This window comes from Stegostoma tigrinum, chromosome 2 (assembly GCF_030684315.1).
Source record: "Stegostoma tigrinum isolate sSteTig4 chromosome 2, sSteTig4.hap1, whole genome shotgun sequence".
In the NCBI taxonomy this organism is placed as follows: domain Eukaryota; kingdom Metazoa; phylum Chordata; class Chondrichthyes; order Orectolobiformes; family Stegostomatidae; genus Stegostoma; species Stegostoma tigrinum.
The window spans coordinates 16,237,157-16,258,930 of NC_081355.1; the positions used below are offsets into that span (position 1 = coordinate 16,237,157).

Consider the following 21,774-nt stretch of genomic DNA (forward strand, 5'->3'; position numbering starts at 1 on the left):
TTCTATCAGCATTTCATAATGTGTAAAATAAACTTTTTTGAAATAGCAAATGTGCATCAGTGGGCAGTAGTAGGGCTGGGTGGGGGTGGAATCCTTTGCCGTCACTAAAGAGGCCTACAAAGATAAAATAAAAACATTGCAGAATTGAAGGATTAATGATAAAACATCTTAAATTAATTAGCTTTGGATGGAAGTACACAATTGTCAGAAGAAAGTTTTAACACACAGCTAGGTTGTTGGCCTGTCAACATCAGCACACTGTCTCTTAAAGACCCGGTATTCTCACTGATACGGTGAATGTTCCTGTTACATAAGTAGGCCACAAGTAAAGTCAACGTAAACATATCACGTACAACAGCATACTCAATAAATTTTCCTAATCACTTCAATTAGATACGAAAACAAAAAAAAACAAAAAAAGCAATACTTTTACCTAGGTATAAATACTTCTGAACAATCCTGATTTTAAATTTTAAAAAGCTGTCAGAACTTTAGTGCCAATACACGACATCTCTTTCTAGCTCTTGCTTCTCATCAGCATCGTATGATGAACAGAGCTGGCGGCGGGGCGGGCGGGGGGGGGGGGGGGGGGGGGCGGTTGGTGATGACCGAACGTCAGGAGCAGCAGTTGGTTGTCAGTTGATGTTTCTAGCTGTGCCTTGTCCAGGCATTAGTGGCGTCTCCTGCCTCAGTTCATGCTCAGTCACCTCACACCTGCATCTCCGAGGTGGTGAGTAAACCCAATGCTTTGGCCTCTTCTGGCGTCAGGCCACTCTTTAATGTTCTTCTCACTGTAAAGAGGATAAATTCACAACAGGTTATCAAGGTCTCACTTGTAACGTAAATAAAAACCAAAAGAACAGCGGATGTAGTAAATCAGGAACAAAAACAAAGTTACTGGAAAAGCTCAGCAGGTCTGCCAGCACCTGTGAAGAAAAAAATAAGAGTTAAAGTTTCGGGTCCAGTGACCGTTTCTCAGAACATATATGAGAACTGCTGAGCTTTTCCAGCAACTTTGTTTCTGTTCTTCACTTGTAACATGCGTTTGTATAGCACTCGGGGGTCGGAGAAAACACGCCCCACACTTTTCAGAATGCAAAGTTGAATCCCTCTCACATCAGGCATTTATTGAGCAGTTCTACAGATTTCAGTTCTAAACTGGGGCAAGCCAAATTTCGATGGAATTAGACAGGAGCTTGCAGGTGATTGATTAGAGCGGTTTGTTTGCAGGCAAAGAAAGCTCTGGCAAGTGGGAGGCCTTTAAAAGTATGATAGCTAGGGTTTAAAGTCTATATGTTCCTGTGGGGGTGATGGGCAAGATTGGCAGGAGTAGGGAACCCTGGATGACAAGAGATATTGAGGCTTTGATCAGAAAAAAGAAGGTATGGCTCAGGAACAGGCAGCTGGGATCAAGGACTATATAGATGGAGGTATATAGTGAATGTAGGAGTTATTTGAAGAAATCAGGAGAATGAAAAGGAGGCATGAGATAGCTTTGGCTGATGAAGATGAGAGAGAATCCAAAGAGATTCTATGAGTATATTAAAGGGAAAAAAAACTAGAGAGAGATAATAGGACCCCTCAAGGACCAAAGTGGGCACAGCAGGTGGGTGAGGTCCTCACTGAATATTTCTTCTGGGTTCCCTGTGGAGAAAGACAAGACAACTTGGGAACTTGGGGAAGTGGTGGCAACATCTTGTGGTCAGTCCACATCATGGTAGGGGTGGTGTTGGAAATATTAGAATATATGAAGGTGCATAAATCTCCTGGTCCTGATCAGATATATCTAAGAACCCTGCAAGAGGTTAAAGAAGAAATTGTGGGGGCCCTGGCTGATACATATCATCATTAGACCCGCATGAGGTCATGGAAGACCGGAGAGTAGTGAATGTTACGCCCTTATTCAAAAAGGGCTGAAAAGAAAAACCTGGAAATTATAGACCAGTAAGCCTAACATCTGTGTTTGATAAGTTACTTGAGGAAGTTCTGAGGGATAAGATATACATGCATTTACAAAGACAGGATTTTTTTTTAGGAGTAATCAGCACTGCTTTGTGCGTGAGAAATCATACGTCACAAATTTGTTAGAATTCTTTGATGAAGTGACTAGGAAGGCTGATGAAGGCAGGGTGGTAGACATAGTCCACATGGATTTCAGTAAGACCTTTGATAAGGCTCCACATGGTAGACTGACCTGGAAGGTTAGATCACATAGAATCCAGGGACAGCTGGCAAATTGGACACACAATTGGCTTGACGATAGGAAGCAGAGAGTAATAGTGAGAGGATGCTTGTTGGACTGGAGGCCTGTGACTAGTGGTGTGCCTTAGAGGTCAGTTCTGGGCCATTGCTGTTTGTTACCTATATCAACAATTTGGATGAGAACGTGCAAGACATGGCAGATGACATAAAAATTGGCGGTATTGTGGACAGTGGGGAAGGTGATCAGAAATTGCAGCAGGATCTTGATAAACTGGGGAAGTGGGCAAAGAAAAGGCAAATGGAGTTTAATATAGAGAAGTGTGAGATGTTGTATTTTGGACAGTCAATTCAAGATAGGGGTTTCATGGTGAATGGGAGAGGCTTAAGGCGTGTAGTCGAACAGACAGACCATAAAGTTCAGGTGCAGTCTCTGAAAGTGGAGTGGCAGGTAGGTAGGTTAGTGAAGGCAGCATTTGGTATGCTTGCCTTTATTGGTCAGTGCATTCAGTGTAGGAGTTAGGAGATCATGTTGTTTCTGTAGAGGGTGTTGATAAGGCCACTTTTGGAATACCATGGGTAACTCTGGTCTCCATGCTACAGGAAGGATGCTAGGAAAATTGAAAGGGTTCAGAAAAGATTGGCACGGATGTTGCCAGGGTTTGAGGCATAGAGAGAGGCTGAATAGGCTGAGGCTATTGTCTGTGGGGTGTTGGAGGCTCAGAGGTAACTTTATAGATATTTATATAATCACGAGGGGCATGAATAAGGTAAATAGACAAGATATTTTCCCCAGGGTGGGTGAGTCCAAAACTAGAGGGCATGGATTTTAGGTGAAAGGGGAAAAACTTAAGAGAGACCGAAGGGGCAATGTTTTCCACACAGGGTGCTGTATGTATGGATTGATCTAGCAGAGGAAGTGGTAGAGGCTGGTACCATTACAACATTTAAAAACGTATCTGGATGGGTAGTAAATAAATAGGAAAGGTTTGTAGGGATATGGGGATATGGGCCAGATGCTGGAAAATGGGACTAGATTAACTTAGGATATCTGGTCAGCATGAACGAGTTGGACCAAAGGATCTGTTTCGGTGCTCAATATCTCTGTGACTCTATGATATGGTGTAGTTGTGGAAAATAATGTAGATCCATTTGAGGGGAAATTAGAGAAGTGCAAAGAAGAATGCAGCAGAAGGATATACTAGACAGTTAGTCAGACGGGAAGAGGCTCATGAATCATAATCACTTAGAGACACTAGTTGGAAAGAATGACATAGTACTTTACGTAAATTTCTGGCTATGAGAAAAATGGGATGTATTTCTGACTTTCTTGTTTCTGCAAAGATGTGACATTTACTCTTCCCAAACTCTACTGCAAAGTATTTTTTTTAAACTGAGACTGCAATAACAAATTAAGGAGAATTTTGAGTTCTGTTCACAAGTCAGACCACACCTAGAATACCATAAAACTGTATTATAATTGTACAGTACAGAAAATGCCCAATACTGCCAAAGTTAAGCTAAATCTACACTAGTCTCACTTCTCAGCACTTGGCTCATAGCCTTAAACTTTATGACATTTCAAGCACTCATCGATTTAATTTTTGAAGGTTGTGAGGTTACCAGCCTCTACTATCCTCCCAGGCCATGCATTCTAGATCCGCACCACTCTCTGGGTGAAATGTTGTTCCTCAAATCCCCTCTAAACCTTCATCTTTGATTTTAAAATTACGTCCCCTTGTCTGAGGAAAAATAGACTGGCACTGGATATAGTGATAATGGGAACTGCAGATACTGGAGAATCCAATATAACAAAAGTGTGGAGCTGGATGAACACAGCAGGCCAAGCAGCATCTCAGGAGCGCAAAAGCTGACGTTTCAACTTTTGTGATCCTGAGATGCTGCTTGGCCTGCTGTGTTCATCCAGCTTCACACTTTGTTATCCTGGCACTGGATATAGTCCAGAGATGGTTCATTGTATTCAATCAGTAAAGGAATCCAGAGTTAGTAGGAACTTCAGATGCTAGAGAATCTGAGATAACAAGGCATACAGCTGGATCAACACAGCAGGCCAAGCAACAGAGGAGCAGGAAAAGCTGACGATTTTGGCCTAGACTCTTCTGCAGAAAGTTTTCTCAAGAAGAGTCTAGGCCCAAAATGTCAGCCTTCCTGCTGCTCTGATGCTACCTGGTCTGTTGTGTTCATCCAGCTCGACACCTTGTTAGCAAGGAATCCAGAGTGATGGGGTAAAAATAAAACAGAGTGTTTTATTTTTAGAAAGCGGAGTTGAGGATTATCAGGTCAGCTACAATCTCATTGGATGGCGAAGCAGCCAGGATGAGGCAAATGGCCTACTTCTGCCATTAAGCCTAATGGTCTAACATTCCACACTCTTCTTCAGCAAGTACACCTGCATCAATCTTCTCCTTTGTGAGGGCAGAAGCAAAGTGGTCAATAAGAACCAAAATCTTCTGCATCCATATGCAAATTTCCATGTGTGTTTCTGATAGGCCATAATCTTTCCTTAGTCATCCTCTGGCTCTTAATATACTCATAAAACACCTTGATTTTACTGCTAATTTGTTTTTCTGCATCTTCTCTTTGCTTTCCTAATTTCCTCCTTTACTTTATGCCTGTAGACAACATACCCCAATGAGGGTTGACTCGCATAGTTGGCTGTATGCCTGGTTTGCAATGCAGAATGATGCCAATGGCCTGGATTCAATTCCCACACTGACTGAGGTTACTGTGAAGATCCCACTTTCTCACATTCTCCCTTTGCCTCAGGCGTGGTGGCCCTCTGGTTAAGTCACCACAAATCATCTCACTCTAATGAGAGTGCAGTCCTTTGGTCCTCTTGGACAACTGTGACTTTCTGTTACTGTAATCCTGCCGGCCTATGACAGTCACAAAAACCTAATACTGTCATAAGCTTTTCTTTGCTGCATCTTAACCTGTATGTTAACCATGGGCTCGAGATTTGGCAGTACCACCCTTCCTCCATGTTGGGACATGTCAACACTTTGCCCATAGAATCCCACGTTCAAATACTTCTCATTGATTTGTCACCAATTTTCCTTCAAGTAGCTGCATTTGATCCACTTTCACAGATCACCCCTTAGCTCAATTATTTTTTACCTCAAATTAAAATTTCTATCCACATTCTACCTTTGCCCTTTCCCATGATGTTAAATCTGTGTTACAGCCACAATCTTCCAAATGTTCACCCATCACTACTTGGTCCACTCATTCAGCTTCATTTCCCAAGATGAAATAAAGTACAGCACAGCCCCACCCACCACCACTCCAACTCCATCACTGGCTTATTTAAGTTTTGGCTAAAAAGGTTTTTCTGAACGTAGTTCAAATAATTTTATGCCCTTTGTGCCTTTCTCATTGTTTTTATCTCAGTTGATATTTGGGCAGTTGAGTGCCCAACTATTATTGCTCCTTTTTTTTTGCATTCAGAAATGTGTGTACATATTTACCTACCTTCCCACTATTTGGGGTCTCATTGTACACAGAGCCGCTTGTGTTAACTTCCCTCATCTTTGATGGCTTCCTGACAACTAGATTGGATTCCTTAAATCAATAATGCCCCAACAGCCCCTACTCCAAATCTTTTTTTTTAAATCCACTCTCTATCCTGTCTGAAAACTTTGTCTCTTGGGATGCTGAGCTCCCTTTCATGTCTTCTTTCTTCCAACTTTTCGCTTTAGCCCAGGTAGCTCGAGTTAAAAAGACTCCTGATTCTTGCCAGACCGGAATTTCTCCAGCAGTTGCTGTTTTTGTTCCAGTATTTGCATCTCTATGGTTTTCCTGACAGCCCTAGTTGGGCAGGGACAGCAGCCCAAGATGACTTTCCATATTAAGCAGAGGTTCACCTGCACATCTGCCAATGTGGTATACTGCATCCATTGTACCCGGTGTGGCTTCCTCTACATTGGGGAACCAAGCGGAGGCTTGGGGACCGCTTTGCAGAACACCTCCGCTCAGTTTGCAATAAACAATTGCACCTCCCAGTCGCAAACCATTTCCACTCCCCCTCCCATTCTTTCGATGATATGTCCATCATGGGCCTCCTGCAGTGCCACAATGATGCCACCCGAAGGTTGCAGGAACAGCAACTCATATTCCGCTTGGGAACCCTGCAGCCCAATGGTATCAATGTGGACTTCACCAGTTTCAAAATCTTCTCTTCCCCCACCGCATCCCAAAACCAACCCAGTTCGTCCCCTCCCCCCACTGCACCACACAACCAGCCCAGCTCTTCCCCTCCACCTACTACATCCCAAAACCAGTCCAACCCGTCTCTGCTTCGCTAACCTGTTCTTCCTCTCACCCATCCCTTCCTCCCACCCCAAGCCGCACCTCCATCTCTTACCTACTAACCTCATCCCACCTCCTTGACCTGTCCGTCTTCCCTGGACTGACCTATCCCCTCCCTACTTCCCCACCTATACTCTCCTCTCCACCTATCTTCTTTTCTCTCTATCTTTGGTCAACCTCCCCCTCTCTCCCTATTTATTCTAGAACCCTCACCCCATCCCCCTCTCTGATGAAGGGTCTAGGCCCGAAACGTCAGCTTTTGTGCTCCCGAGATGCTGCTGGGCCTGCTGTGTTCATCCAGCCTCACATTTTATTATCCTGGATTCTCCAGCATCTGCAGTTCCCATTGTCACTGGCAGCAGTGTTGGTTTTGCCCAAAATATGTAAATTCTTAAATCTGTTCGCTTCCTACTCACCTGTGTGGATCAGCTGTGCCAGATCTGCTCTTGAGCAATTAGACTTAGATTTTATTGTCAATGGTACTCAAGTGCAGGAATACAGGAGTACAGAGAAAAGTGGTCAAAATCACCATTCTCCAGCTCCATCTTAGTAATAAAAACAGAAGCAGACATAAAAGATACAGGCAAAAGAAGAGGAAATGTCCAGATCACTTGCCCACAGAAAAACAAAGCCACAAGGTTCATCCTTCAGTCTGAGAAGCACTCAGGTGCTGCATGTCCCTGCACGTTACCGCAGCTGGCGTATCCCTCCCTCTGCCATCAGGTACCTGAGCCCAGTCATGGCCTGCAGCTACGTCGCTGCCAGTCTCACCATTCTTCGATGCCACCCTTGCCTCCAGCGGTGTCTTCGCCATGAGTCTGCACTGGGCAAATCCCGGCGATGCAGCAACCACGGAAGCAGCCAGGTCCCAATCTAGGCTCAAACTGGCGCTGGGTCCCCCAGATTGAAGCAGCCGGTGCCTCTTCTGGCTAATGTTGTGGCCGCTGCCGCCTCTTGGGACCACCAGTTCAGCAATAAAATGGGACGAGTGAAGTATGGCTCACCGCGAATGCATCTGGTATTGCATTCTCTCAGGGAGACAATGGAGGTCTACCTTCAGCAGAGTGAAGGGGTTGTTCATTTGCTTGCCTCTTGAGAAGGAGGAACAGCTAAGAACAGGTAGACATCACTCTCAGGCAAATCACACGTTAGTATAAAAACCAAAAGAATTGTGGATGCTCTCAATCAGGAGCAAAAACAAAATTGCTGGAAAAGCTCAGCAGGTCTGGCAGCATCTGTGACTGAGAAAACAGAGTTAATGTTTCAGGTCCGGCGGCCATTCCTCAGGAACTGTTCCATTTTTGTTTCACACCTTAATATCTTTAGTCTTCTTAACCCAGCGAGCTCTACCTTTAATACTCTGGCTTTCCCTCTTGCCCTCCTTTCCTTCCCCATTAACGTGCCAGATAAAGCGAAAAAGGTTTGCAGATAGGCGCCAGTGATACATCAAAATTCTAACTTTGTTGTAAACTGACAAAACAAAGCAAGACGAAGAAACAATCATTTAATACAAATCATATTTTCCTTTGCTGAATACAAACAAAAGGGCAAAGTGGGTGAAGAGTTCTCTAAATGTGCGCAAGGAAACTTTTCTTTAATCGGTTTCCTTCCTGGCCACCAAAGCATGGAATCGGGCTGGACCTGCCTCTGGGCAGTAAACTGGGTCAAGTGCTGCACATTTCAATGGGAATGCAGTAGGGATGAAATGACTAACTTTGGAGCAGATAAGGAAAAAGACAAAAATCCATCAAAGGTAAAAGTCCCTGCATAAAGGAAGCTCAATTCCAGAGAGTTCAAAGTGAATTTGGCCCTGTTGTGATACAGTCAAAAATTGGCATGTAACCCAGAGACTGAGCATTGCGAGGCTTTCAAAGAGGTGATTGTACAGACAGACCAGATGTTATCCAGGAGGGGGAAAGGCAGGGCATCTAAAGCTACAGCTTGCTGAGTTACGAAAGGTAAAGATATTAAAAACAGGCAGCAAAAAATACCTTATGATGTATGCCAGATTCATAATTCAGTGAAGAGCCAAAATTTAAATAGAAGATGGAGGCAATCAAGTGGGCTGAGAGACTGCATGAGAATGGATTAGTGCGCAACTTAAAGAAAACGATGAAACTTTTTTTTAAAACATGGATAATGTAAAGAACATAGTTAAAAAGGAGGGCCTGGGAGTGGGGGCGGGGGAAGTGAGAGATCTTCTGGCAGTGGAACAATATGACTGAGGTACACTCCAGGAACAGCAGATGCTGGAGAATCTTAGATAACAAGGTGTAGGGCTAGATGAACACAGCAGGCCAAGCAGCAGAGGAGCAGGAAAGTTTGATGTTTTGGTTCCCTGAAATGTCAAGCTTTCCTGCTCCTCTGATGCTGCTTGGCCAGCGGTGTTCATCCAGCTCTACAGCTTGTTATCTTAGGTACACTCCAAGTTGTTTGTTATCTATTCACTCAGGGCAAAATGCTTCCGATGGGAGAATTGCTGTCTGGCCATGCCATCTCACTGTGCCATACAGACTGCTGCTCATGAAGAAGGTTACTGCCACCATCCTTTAGTTGGTGGAAACTACAGTGTGCGCTCAGCTTAACGTGGCTGAGGAAACCACAAGAAGAGCTTCCTGCAGTAAACAAGATATAGTGACATTGTCGTGAGACACATTATCACAAAGACTTGGAAAATGACTAGACTCTAAGCCCCAATCCTTTGAGATCCTAAGCTGTTTTGCCCCCAGTCTATTTCTGAAGAAGGGTCCTGACCCGAAACGTCAGCCTTCCTGCTCCCCTGATGCTCCTCCAGCTCCATACCTTGTTAACTCTGACTCCAGCATCGGCAGATCTTGCTCTCTCTACATGACATCATGATAGTAGGTGGTGCTTATGACACTCCTCGGTATTAACCCATTCACATCTATATATAGCCCCCATAAAGGAGGCAACAAAAGAGAGACTGAATAGAATAAAAATTAGGCATTTAAAATAGCTCGAAGTAGAATGTCATCTAGCATAGATGTGATGTATAGTAGGTTACAGGGTAAAGGCATGTTGGACGTAACAGGGGCTGTATCCAAAATATTCCAGTTCTCTTCATGGGGGGCTTACCAAAACTCTGGAGGGTTATAAATGGCAAACCAAATATTCAAACGTAAGAAAAAGGGGGATAAACCAGGTACCCATAGCTCTACAGTCACTGGTGGGCATCCATCACATACAACAATCTGGACAAATTATACTGTCACTTGGAAGAACTTGGGCTACGCAATGACAGCTCATGTGTATTTGACAATGCCACACTGTACCCAATAAACTTGATCAAGTTTGTTGTTTATGTAATAGAGAGGATTGATGAAGGCAGTAGGAAGACGGTGATTGATGTAACAGTGTACAATCTCAAAAGGTGGTCGAACAAATACCTCGTAATACACTGGTTAGCAAAATTGAAGCCGATGGTATCAAACTGGCACCATGGGTGCAAAGTTGATTAAGGAACAGAAAGTAAGGAGGAGTGATCAACTGTTGCTTTCAGACTGGAGATAAGTATACAGTGGTTCCAATTGAGATAGTTATGGTGATCAAAGCTATGTTTGATATGAATTAAAGACATGGGCTTGGTTATATGGGCATTATTTCAGTGCAGAAACAGTGAGCGAGATGGCAACAGACAGGCAAAACGAGTAGATTTTCAACAGAGGTGCAAAGTGATACATTTTGGAGGAAGGCATGACGAGGCAATAGAAATCAAATGGTACACTTTGTGAGATGTGCAGAAGCAACAAAATCTGGGGCGGAAGTCTTTGCAAGTGGCAGGGCAAGTTGATAAGGCAACTGAAGTTAAAAAAAAAAGTGGGTCCTTCGTTATTGATAGCAGTAGTTTCCTAAAAGTAGGGGGAAAGAGTTTCAGTTTCATTCTCATTGGTCAGCCAGCCTATTTCATAGGCTTGTCTGCCTCTCTGATGTGGAGCACTCCATAGCAGGCTGCGACTGTAGGAATGGCTAAGGACTTTGTTGCTCCAGTAACAAGAGCTCAGGAGTTGGATGTGCCCTCTGACCCCAGAATGTATGGGTCCCGAGGGGAAGGTGGTGAGCTGGAGACTCAGGTAGAAATGCCACAATTCCTCCTGGCCCTTAGGCAGAGCTTACTTGCATGAAAAATGAGTCTGCAGCAAAAACAAAATGCTTTAATTTCTGTTGCAGACAATGTTCTGTGAGTCGAGTAGCATGACTAGATTGGGGAAGGGGGATGTTTAAATGTTTAAGGGAAAAAAAGCAAAGTACTGCAGGGGATGGTAATCTGAAAGACTTCTGGAGACAGTGGGTCAGGTTACCCGAGAACATAACTTGGTCAACAGTTCAGGAATTCGACCTTTCCTCAGAATTACTGATATCCGTACGACAGTAACGCAGAGCAGACTGGGGAAAACAGGCCACTTACAAGACTTCCTGTTCGCACGTGATCTTTTCCTCTCTCTAGGCACAGTTCGCTGATTTGGCACTTGAGTGGCTGACTTGACAATCCGATCCATTATTTCATCTGCAGCGTCATCTGTGGCATTTGGGGAATCATCGTTGCCTGCTGTGCATGACCCAACACGGCCTGAATGGAGCAAAAGCCATGGGACACTATGAGAGATTTGCAATTTGGTGGCTGAAGTAGCGATATCGAGCATCAGGCTTTAACATGGACAGGTGGTGGCCAGGATGCAAAACGACAAGGATGAGAAAAGAGGAGCCCAACACAAGTAGAGAATGTTTGAATACCTTTGGACAGTGTCCTGGCTGACACAATGGGGAGGGGAGTTGCTAAGCAGGGGAAGGGTGGCCAAATTTCTGGGCTGCAGTTGGAGTTACAGTGGAGATTTTGACTGCGCTGTGAACGTGGGGGAGAGCATCTGCAAACTTCCTTATGAGGCTTCTGGGTTAATAAAATAATTCCGAAAGGAGTGGCTCTTATGAATTTCACATCTTTTGACTCGGGCCTGATGCTATCACCAGGGCACAAGATGTCTGAATGTTAATAGGGCTGTCCCTACCTTTTGGAAATAAATCTCTGTGGTTGGCTAAAAAAATTGAGCTAGTGAGAAGGTTTTGCTTATCTAGCCCTGATATTTTAAACCTTTGCTTCACTCCCTTGACCTTAATCCACCTGTCGATGAAACCCAGACAACAAAAAAGTAAAATTCTATTATTGTTGAGTTCTTTCCATCAAAAATCTTCTACGAAGTTGGATAGGAGCGAATTAAAATTGAGAAGAGTAGACCATTCCACTGCTTCTTAGGCTGATGTCCAAGAATCCTCAAAAACTGACAGGCGGACTGCCAGTTTAATGCCATTAAAAACATTTTTTGTTGTCTACATTTATTTTTATAAAGTAGGTGCTTCACATCTACATATTTCTGATGATCTGGGCACAATGTTATGGCATTCATGACATTAGAGAACGTCAGTCAGCAAGATAAACAAAGGATAGTCTCTCATACCTTCCTCAGTGCTGTGTTGTCTTTTTATTGAAAAATTTGTGAGAAAGAAGGCTGCAAAAATTATTACCTTTTCATTGGGATTGGATTGCGGTTTGATTCGTAGTAATCCAATTTTAGTAAAGCTTTTGATAAGGTTCCTCACGGTAGGTTATTGCATAAAATACGGAGTCATGGATTGAGGGTGGTTTAGCGGTTTGGATCAAACATTGGCTAGCTGGAAGAAGGCAGAGGGTGGTGGTTGATGGGAAATGTTTATTCTGGAGTTCAGTTACTAGTGGTGTACCGCAAGGATCTGTTTTGGGGCCACTGCTGTTTGTCATTTTTATAAATGACATGGATGAGGGCGTAGAAGGGTGGGTCAGTAAATTTGCAAATGACACTAAAGTCAATGGAGTTGTGGACAGTGTGGAAGAATGTTGGATGTTACAGTGGGACACGGATAAGCTGCAGAGCTGGGCTGAGAGGTGGCAAATGGAGTTTAATGTGGAAAATTGTGAGGTGATTCACGTAGGAGGGAGTAACAGGAATACAGAGTACTCGGCTAATGGTAAGATTCTTGGTAGTGTGGATGAGCAGAGCAATCTCGGTGTCAATGTACATAGATCCCTGAAAGTTGCCACCCAGGTTGATAGGGTTGTTAAGAAGGTGTACCGTGCGTTAGATTTTATTGGTAGAGGGAATGAGTTTCGCAGTCCTGAGGTCATGTTGCAGCTGTACAAATCTCTGGTGCGGCTGCACTTGCAGTATTGCGTACAGTTCTGGTCACCGCATTATACGAAGGATGTGGAAGCATTGGAAAGGGTGCAGAGGAGATTTACCAGGGTGTTGCCTGGTATGGAGGGAAGGTCTTATGAGGAAAGGCTGAGGGACTTGAGGCTGTTTTTGTTAGAGAGAAGAAGGTTAAGAGGAGACTTAATAGAGACATACAAGATGATCAGAGGATTAGATAGGGCGGACAGTGAGAGCCTTTTTCCTCTGATGGAGATGGCTGGCATGAGGGGACATAGCTTTAAACTGAGGGGAGATAGATATCGGACAGATGCCAGAGATAGGTTCTTTACTCAGAGTAGTAAGGGCATGGAATGCCCTGCCTGCAACAGTAGTAGACTCGCCAAGTTTAAGGGCATTTAAATGGACATTGGATAAACATACGGATGAAAACGAAATAGTGTAGGTTAGATGGGCTTCAGTTTGGTTTCACAGGTCGGCGCAACATCGAGGGCCGAAGGGCCTGTACTGCACTGTAGTGTTCTATGTTCTATGTTCAAGCCCTTGGATTGAATTTCTTCACCCAATCAAGATGCTGGGATTGCCCATTGTCAAGCTGATTCTGTCCCTGTGCTGATTGAGGACACAGACTTTGAAAATTCAAGGAAAGTGCTCAAGACACTCAACCGAGACAGTTTCAATATTGCTGGAGATATTCCTGCCTGCATAACACATTGCACACTTCCAAATCAGCCCATCCCTTTGGCAGCTGATAGGGTGGCACGGTGGCTCAGTGGTTAGCACTGCTGCCTCACAGCATCAGGGACCCAGGTTCGATTGCACTTTCGGGCAACTGTCTGTGTGGAGTTTGCACATTCACCCTGTGTCTGTGTGGGTTTCCTCCCACAGCCCAAAGATGTACAGGTTAGGTGGATTGGCCGCTAAACTGCCCGTAGTGTCCAGGGATGGACAGGCTAGGTAGATTAGCCATGGAAACTGCAAGGTTAGAGGGATAGGTTGGCGGGTGGATTGCTCCTCAGAGGATTGATACAGAATTGATGGACCAAATGGCCTGCTTCCACACTGTAGGGATTTTATGACTTTTACATGGAGTTACAATCCTGGCATAGCCGGCTGTGCTGCAAAATATTTTAGTACTCTGCAACTGAGGCATGAGATGAGTTACCAGTGTAAATGGGGCCTTTTACCTCTGCTGGCTCTTGTTCGGGTCCGCACCCCTGGCACAGCGGTGGTGACTTCGCCACATGGTACGGAGGTTTTCAGAACAGCTTTCATGTTTTCATGTTCTGCTGCCTCTTCGGCAGACTGCAATCCGTGCGGCTGGCTCTCACCCGAGACAGTTTCAGTGTTGCTGGAGAACTTTCCTGTCTGCATAACAAATCACATACACAAATCACATCATTCCTTTGGCAGCCCATGGGGCTATATTCTTTCACATCTAATGCATACACATACTGCAAGTCCACGAAAACGCATACGCAAGCTTGTGTAACAAAAACAGCATTATCCGAGATCCCATGTGAAGCAACTTTAAAATTAATTTTTCTGGGTGAAGACGACAATTTTGGAGCTCAAGTGGCTGCTCTGATGGTTCTTGGACAAAATCAGATTTTCTTTCGCTTTCCCAACCCAATATTTTAACAGGTTGGGAATGCTTAGAGTGTAAAATACAGGCCTGACGCTGCTGAAGTCAGGCGCCCCATTTTAAATGAGGGATGGCAGGCAAACGTCAGATTTTCTCTTGCACAAAACATCCGCCTGGTGGCATGGGGCTTTTCAAAGGTCCACTAGATGCCCACACAGTTCAAGAGTTTGTGAAGAAAATGGGAAACCTGCAGTAGAATTGGGCACATTCTGAAAAGTTTAACATATTTTGACACTATTGAGTGTCACAATTAGGCTCTGTCCTCTTAAGATAATCCTTATTTTGATCAACATCATCCAAGTATTCACTGTCATTAAGAATTTTTCCAATGAAGAAAATACCATAGTGTATTGAAGAGTACAAAAATGTGACTTCCGTTGTAATGTTATTGCACTCTGACTTAATTGGGCTGGCAAACCTGGCTTTTTAAAAATAAAATGCTTCTGAAGCTAGGAAATATTAGCTGCACCTTTTTCCATGCCAATGACTGACAGACATTCTGCTTGGAAGTACAACTTGATACCTGTTCTGTCAGTGGAGCTGGAAGTTTTTGTTACAATAAATATTCTATTGTGAATACTTAGCTGGGTTTTAAAATCTTCGGCTCAGCAGGTGGTCGTATTGGTCTATTGAAACCTTTGAGTCTCCAATAACAAATTATATATTTGATGTCATTTCTTGTTTGTTTACAAACCTAATAAGTTCTTAAAAAATCTCCAGTATTATTTCGCCCCTTGAGTTTTCTATTCAAAAACAATGTGTGTCTGAATTCAGGACTTTTTTTAAGAAAACAATTTTTCGAAGTTTAATGATTTTCGGATGATTTTAAAATAACCCCTGTTACTGCTCTAAGTTTGCCAAGAGCTGGATAGTACAGGCTAAGTTTGCAATTATGGAGTATAGATACATAGGCGAAAGTGTGGCTTGTTTTTGAGAGAGGGGATGGTGTCATTGAGAGGATTGAGGTAACCTGAGTGGGCAGGACAGTTTATCAGAGAATTAGAAGTGGCTCAGATCATGGGAGTTGAAGGGGAAAGATTACGGCTGATGATGCATTGGAAAACTAATATGGTCTTCTAAGTGTTGCATCTCTGCACCCACACTCCTCACACTGTAAATTTTTTGACCAATGTGCAGGGACCAACAATCCACACTAAAGTCACACAACGGTCAAGTGTGAGTTTTGAGATCTATAAAAGTGCACAAGTTTGGATTTTCTGAGCCCAGATGAAAACGAGCCCCAAAGTGTCAACCACAAACACGAAAATGTGGCCCTGCCTTTCAAATATCCTATAACGCCAACTTGTTTACTGGTATGATCACGGAGATTTTTTAAAAATGATAAGCAACATTCACAGCTATCAGAGGAGTGTCGTTTTTAAATTGGCAAGACAGCAGTTCTTCATACAAAAAATACTGCCCATTCAATGATGTCCAAAGAATTGTAAATTTCAGTGTGAAAAGGGAGATTTGCAAGCTCTTCAGACTGGTGCATGAACGTTTGCAGCAGATTTTTGGTCCAGTCTCAAGCTGAAGTAGCCACTGACTAGGCCAAAATACATACAATTCAATATTAACATCCATCAGCAAAGGCTAATGAAGTCCAGAGGGAGTAAGAAATGAGATCTCTCAGAACACTGGACTCCAACCTGCCTTTTACACCAGTGGGATTCTTGCATCTGATTGTCCACTTCAGGAACATGCATTTTTTTTTAAAACCAGTCATGAAACGTAGGTGCTGCTAACGAGACAGCTGTCTCTCACTAACTGCCTTAAAAAGCTGATGAGCTGCTTTCTAAACTGTTACTGCCTTGCATTCAGGGAGGGGCATCTGGGATTTTACCACAGCAGCAATGAAAGAAATAAGCATATGCTCGCAAGTCAGTGCATGAGAAACTTGCAGGAAGATTTGTGGATGGGGGTGTTCCCAATACATCTATTGCTCTTGTGATTCCAGATGGTAGATACTGTGGTTTGAAAAGTGCTGTCAAGATTTCTCTCATAGATGGGTGATGCTGCAGCCAGTGTGCACCAGGGAGTAACAGAGATAATGGGAACTGCAGATGCTGGAGAATCCAAGATAATAAAATGTGAGGCTGGATGAACACAGCAGGCCAAGCAGCATCTCAGGAGCACAAAAGCTGACGTTTCGGGCCTAGACCCTTCATCAGAGAGGGGGATGGGCTGGGGGTTTATTCCAGAACCCTCACCCCATCCCCCTCTCTGATGAAGGGTCTAGGCGTGAAACGTCAGCTTTTGTGCTCCTGAGATGCTGCTTGGCCTGCTGTGTTCATCCAGCCTCACATTTTATTATCTTGCACCAGGGAGTAAACCTGGTGCACACTGCCTGGTAGTGGGCTGGCAGGTTGCTTTAGAATGGACGGTGTCAAGCTTCGAGAGTTGTTGGAGCTGCACCAAGAACATGGTGCCAGGTGGAGAGTGTTCCTCCACCTTCCTGAGTTGTGCTTTGTAAATAGTGGAAGCGGTCGTGAGGTGGCAAGGTGAATTACTCAGAGTGCCCAGTCTCTGACCTGCACTCATAGCCATTGTATGTGTGTGGTTGGTTCAGTTATCTACCTCATTAGCTGGGACCTGCATGATGTTAATGGTGGAGTTTAGTGATTTGCAGGCAGGAGAAAATCCAGTCCCAAAAAGGAGATGGGAGTTGTAACCGCACCAGCTCTTCAAATAAGCACCATTACTGAGTGTGAAACACCTTTTTGTTAAAACACTTGAAGTGATTTTGTGGCAAAGTTCCATCAATATGACTTTTAACCAAGCTTTGATTTAAGCAAAGAGGTTATACAGGTGGGATCTCCATAAAATATTTAAAATGGGACTAAAAGTTTAGTTTAAAAGATTGAGTTTAAGACCTAGGTGCAAATTTGGTACATCATATACTCAGCGGAACTCCGTGTTGAACATCAAAGCCAGTAGTCCTTGCAAAGTGGCTGCTGCTAACCAATCCTGACAAAGGAAATCCTGGCTTTCTCAAGGATTGTAGTGGAACTAGAAGGAAGCATGGAAGCCTCGAGGTTTAATGGTATGGCTGAACTGCTGAAGGCCACACTGCAGTAATGGGCAACCAGCTGACCATTAGACCAACATGCAGCCTTGGGAAAATCGGAAGATTAATAATTCTGACAAGAGAGTTTCACCTTTAGCATGGTCACGTGTGTGTGTGTGACAGAGAGTGCGTGTAGAGGGTGGGCAGGAATGTATGGGGTGAGGATGGGGAAAGACTGCACATGTGGGGGGGCTGAAGGTGGGTGACTTGGGGCCTGTGGTTGGGGGGGGGGGGGGAAGAAAAGAGAGAAACAGTGTCAGGGAATGAGGGATGAAGGGGAGGTTGTGGTGGCGTGTTTGTGTATTTACAAACAGCAATTGCAGATGGGCCCCTCAACTTTACAAAGATGCTGGAGCTGTTATCGTTTCAAAAGGCACCTTTAACTTCTAAATGCTCCTCTTGGTCCTAAATACGCTGAAGTCAATAAAATCACTTTCTCTGAAATCCTGCTGCTGAGGATGAGCTAATGTTCAACCATGCTACCATCTTGTGTCCCTATGCATCTACATGAGAAAGCAAGACCCACATGAAACATCATGTTACCAGATGCAATGAGGCAGACAAACACCAAACACTTTTAGGTGTCAAGCTCTTTGCTACCTTTTGATTTTAAAGTGACAGATATTTTGCTTTAGTTCCAACAAGGAAGTCTTTTTGAAAAATTGTTTGAAAGATAAAGGAGCAGAATTTGGTATAAAAATAACAGTGTGAATATTTGGTGCCCCAAGTTATTTTATGTTGACATCTAAAACGCTTCAGGCTAAGGATGTGCAGTTAAAGGAATACATCTGAATATCTTTCATGCACTGTTCCTCTGGATGTTGCACAAAAACAGCTCAGCACCTTGTGGCTACCCCATTCAAACATCATGGATGATATGACATCCTTAAGTACTGAGTAACCATTTCCAAAAAAAAGTCAGGACTTTTCCATTTCAGCGGGAAAGTCTGAAATTGAATGGCAAAAAAAACAAGTTGCTGCAATTGAAAATCGATTTTTCACGAGTATGGAATCTCATTCTCACACATTTTAATAGTTGCAGATGCTTTTTCACATTGAGTTTTTGTACTTTTTATTCATCTTTATTCTCTCTTAGTCTTAATCCAATCCAATTTGCATTCCTTGCTCAAGGCTCTGTATTCTACACTAACCGCTTAGACTGAAGATTTGTTTCAGACAAACACATTGCGCTTGTCCAATACACTAAGTTCCCAGATGCCATGTAGAGGGCACCGCATGTATTCCATCTCCCACACGCATCCCTTTCTGCAAATGCTCGTACAGATGGGCAGGGACAAACTTAAAAGGGTGAGCACCATCCTTTTTGGATTGCAGCCAATTCAGGCCAGTATTACTAAATTCATCATCAAATATAACTAAAACTGGACCTCATTTACAGTGTAGAATAAGCAGGATCACGGAAAGAGGTTGTAGAGGTAAATTTTGGATTTCTTTGACAAAGAGATGGTACGGACAGTGGACTGAACAGTCTCCTTCGGCGCTTCATGCTTTTAAACTTTTTAAATCAACACTTTTCTTTCATCAAAATAAACATGTGGAAGGATCAGTGGAACATCGGAATATCAATGAACTGTTCAACCAATACAGTCACTGCAAATTGACCATCAACAGTCATAGCCAAGTCACATTTTAACAGATGTCTTGCACTTTCACACATTTGGTTATTGTTCACAGATGACATTAAAGACAAGTCCGTCATTTACAATAAATGAAAATTAAGTAAAAGCATTTACTTTCAATCATGACATTGGCAGATTTGAGTTTTTGAGGACGAAAGTGTTACTTGATACAATGTAAATCCTTCATTCCATTATGTAGTTAAAATCCAAGGCTTCAAACGTATGCTTTGAGAAACTACAAATTGTATCAAGTTCCAGCAGCCTATTTATAAACGTTATTCGATATTTTCTTTTCTCAGACAGTGCCAGATCTATTGGAACTTGCTGAACTAAATTTTATTATTAAAAACAATCTATACAGCATTAAGAATCTCCTTGCTGTATAAATATGGGAAATACAACAAGCATAAAGCCTGTCAGGTATTCAGAAAGGTTTAGTTGGGGATTTTGTTGTCTAAAGTACTGAGGAAAGAATTTTCTCAAAGAAGTGATATGCAACAACTAAGAAAAAAAAGGGGAAAAAATAACCATGTATCATCTTACACAAAGGAATTTCAAATGCAGAAGCCTGAAATATGCAATACCAGTTTAAGAAAAGACACGGAAAGTAAATATTGAACACAGGAACCCGAAAAGAGACTGAGGAAATTCTGTGACACCTATATTTGGAACGAATCACAATCCGTCACAATGATCAACCAACAAATTAGTGCATCAGAAGTTCCCTAGGCATTAAAACACATGAAATTACGCTGTCAAAACACTCCAGCACACTGCCGTAGGTTAAAGCTATTTGAAAAGATGCAATTCAACCTGAGGGCTTGGGTTGCAATTTGCTAATGTTAGCCGTGCATTGTGATAACAAAGGTTAGAATCAACATGATATTAGTAAGAATCTGTGCCCACAAGACAGTAGGCACCACAATCGCAGACAGTTGCCATACCTCACCATCATCTTCATCATCAGTCTGAAAGAGAGATGGGAGGAGGAGAAGGTGGTGAAAAAGAATGCCATAATATACAGGGATAAAAATCAAAAACTAGGAATGTAGCAAAAACAAATTTGCAAACTGGCCTGAAATATAAAGGAGGGATGGAAACACATCGTCCACATTACCTGATAGCAGGCATTACTGAATAATGCAAGCTAAAGTATAGAGCTAATAACTGAATAAAGTTAATTGCTTCACCCCTTTTATTTACTTTTTGACAACAAAAAAGTACAATTCAGCATATGCAAGTTGCTCAGCTGTGTGTTCAGTCAGAGCTCACTAAACACTTGTCAATACTCATCTGAATTCACCTAATTTCCTCTCGTGCTGAGCCGAGATAGTGATTTTGCAGCAAACCACGACAACATTGTGCATCCATAGAGTAAATAACCCTGTTGATTTGTGTTTTCCTTTAAATTATGATATTCCATCGTTTTGATATTTCAAATACGTCAGCAGTGAATTGGAGGTTTTAAGATAAAAAGAACGTGTGGTTTACAATGACTGAAATGGAAAGAGCTCCCAGCACAAAGCATCCAACAGTAATAGCAAAGGGGTCTAGCAAACTACAAAGATGTTTAAATTGGCAGTGGGTCAAGTTAGTATACAAGTTTATAAACATGTGGGGTCACTTCAAACTAGAAAATTACTGAAATCCTACACGTGGGAAAAGAAAAGAAAAGAGTTGCTAAAAAAAAGTGGCAAGGCTAGCATTTATTGCCCATCCTTAATTCATCTAAAATAGGTGATTGTGAGCCGCTTTTTGGAACAGCTGCAGTCCATGTGGTATTGTACACATCTGCACTGCTGTTGGGGAAAAGGTCCAAGAACAAATTAAATAGTACAGCTCAGTTATGGACAATGGTTGACAAAGAAAACTCCTATTCCTGATAAGAGATAATGGGAACTGCAGATGCTGGAGAATCCAAGATAACAAAGTGTGGGGCCGGAGGAACACAGCAGGCCCAGCAGCATCTCAGGAGCACAAAAGCTGACATTTCGGGCCTGTACCCTTCATCAGAAAGACATCTGATGAAGGGTCTAGGCCCAAAACATCAGCTTTTGTGCTCCTAAGATACTGCTTGGCCTGCTGTGTTCCTTCAGCCCCACACTTTGTTTTCTCCTATTCCTGATAAACGTGTGCATAAACAGAAGTTGTTGGAAAAGCTCATCAGGTCCGGCAGCATCTGTGAAGTACAAATCACAGTTAACGTTTTGGGTCCGGTGACGCTTCCTCAGACCTGGTGGTAGCTGAGAAAACATCAGTTTATATGCAGAAAAAAGGGGAGGGGGATGAGGTAGGGAATAAACAACAGGATAGAGCCTAAAGAGGGAGAACAGTTAGACAAAGAAGTCGATAGCGATGGCTGGGAGGGTAAATAGTTGTTAATGGGGACAATTAGTGACTAATCACAGGTAGTGTGTAATGGCAGGCTATGTGGTAACGAGGCCTGGTGCGCTGGGTAGGGGGCTGGGACATGGGAGAGTTTAGGCCTTAAAATTGTTGAACTCGATATTGAGATCAGAGACTTGCCTAAGGATCTGGGTAGTAATGCAGCTGATAGTGGTTGGTTGAATGTGGAACAAATCAGTGTTTAAGAAAGAAAAAAAAAACTGGCATTCATATAGCACTTTCATGGTCTGAGAGCATCTTAAAGTACTTTACAAACAAAGAAACAGTGTAATAATGGTGGTAATTTGG

General features: G+C 43.1%; 1 protein-coding gene across 5 annotated transcripts in view; it reads right to left on the bottom strand.

Annotated features, from left to right (window-relative positions):
- Positions 1-574: 574 nt before the first annotated feature.
- Positions 575-21,774, bottom strand: part of fhod3b (formin homology 2 domain containing 3b) — a 583,240-nt gene continuing 562,040 nt past the window's right edge. For 3 of the 5 annotated variants that reach the window (XM_048559318.2, XM_059652629.1, XM_048559337.2), the window contains 4 exons: positions 20,025-20,048; positions 13,916-14,096; positions 10,955-11,116; positions 575-791 (listed from right to left, as the gene is read on the bottom strand). In XM_048559318.2, coding sequence (XP_048415275.2) covers positions 709-791; positions 10,955-11,116; positions 13,916-14,096; positions 20,025-20,048 — 450 coding nt within the window. In that variant the 3' untranslated portion in view covers positions 575-708. The remainder of the gene's footprint in view (positions 792-10,954; positions 11,117-13,915; positions 14,097-20,024; positions 20,049-21,774) is intronic. The other 2 variants (XM_048559356.2, XM_048559328.2) reach the window with 1 other exon arrangement.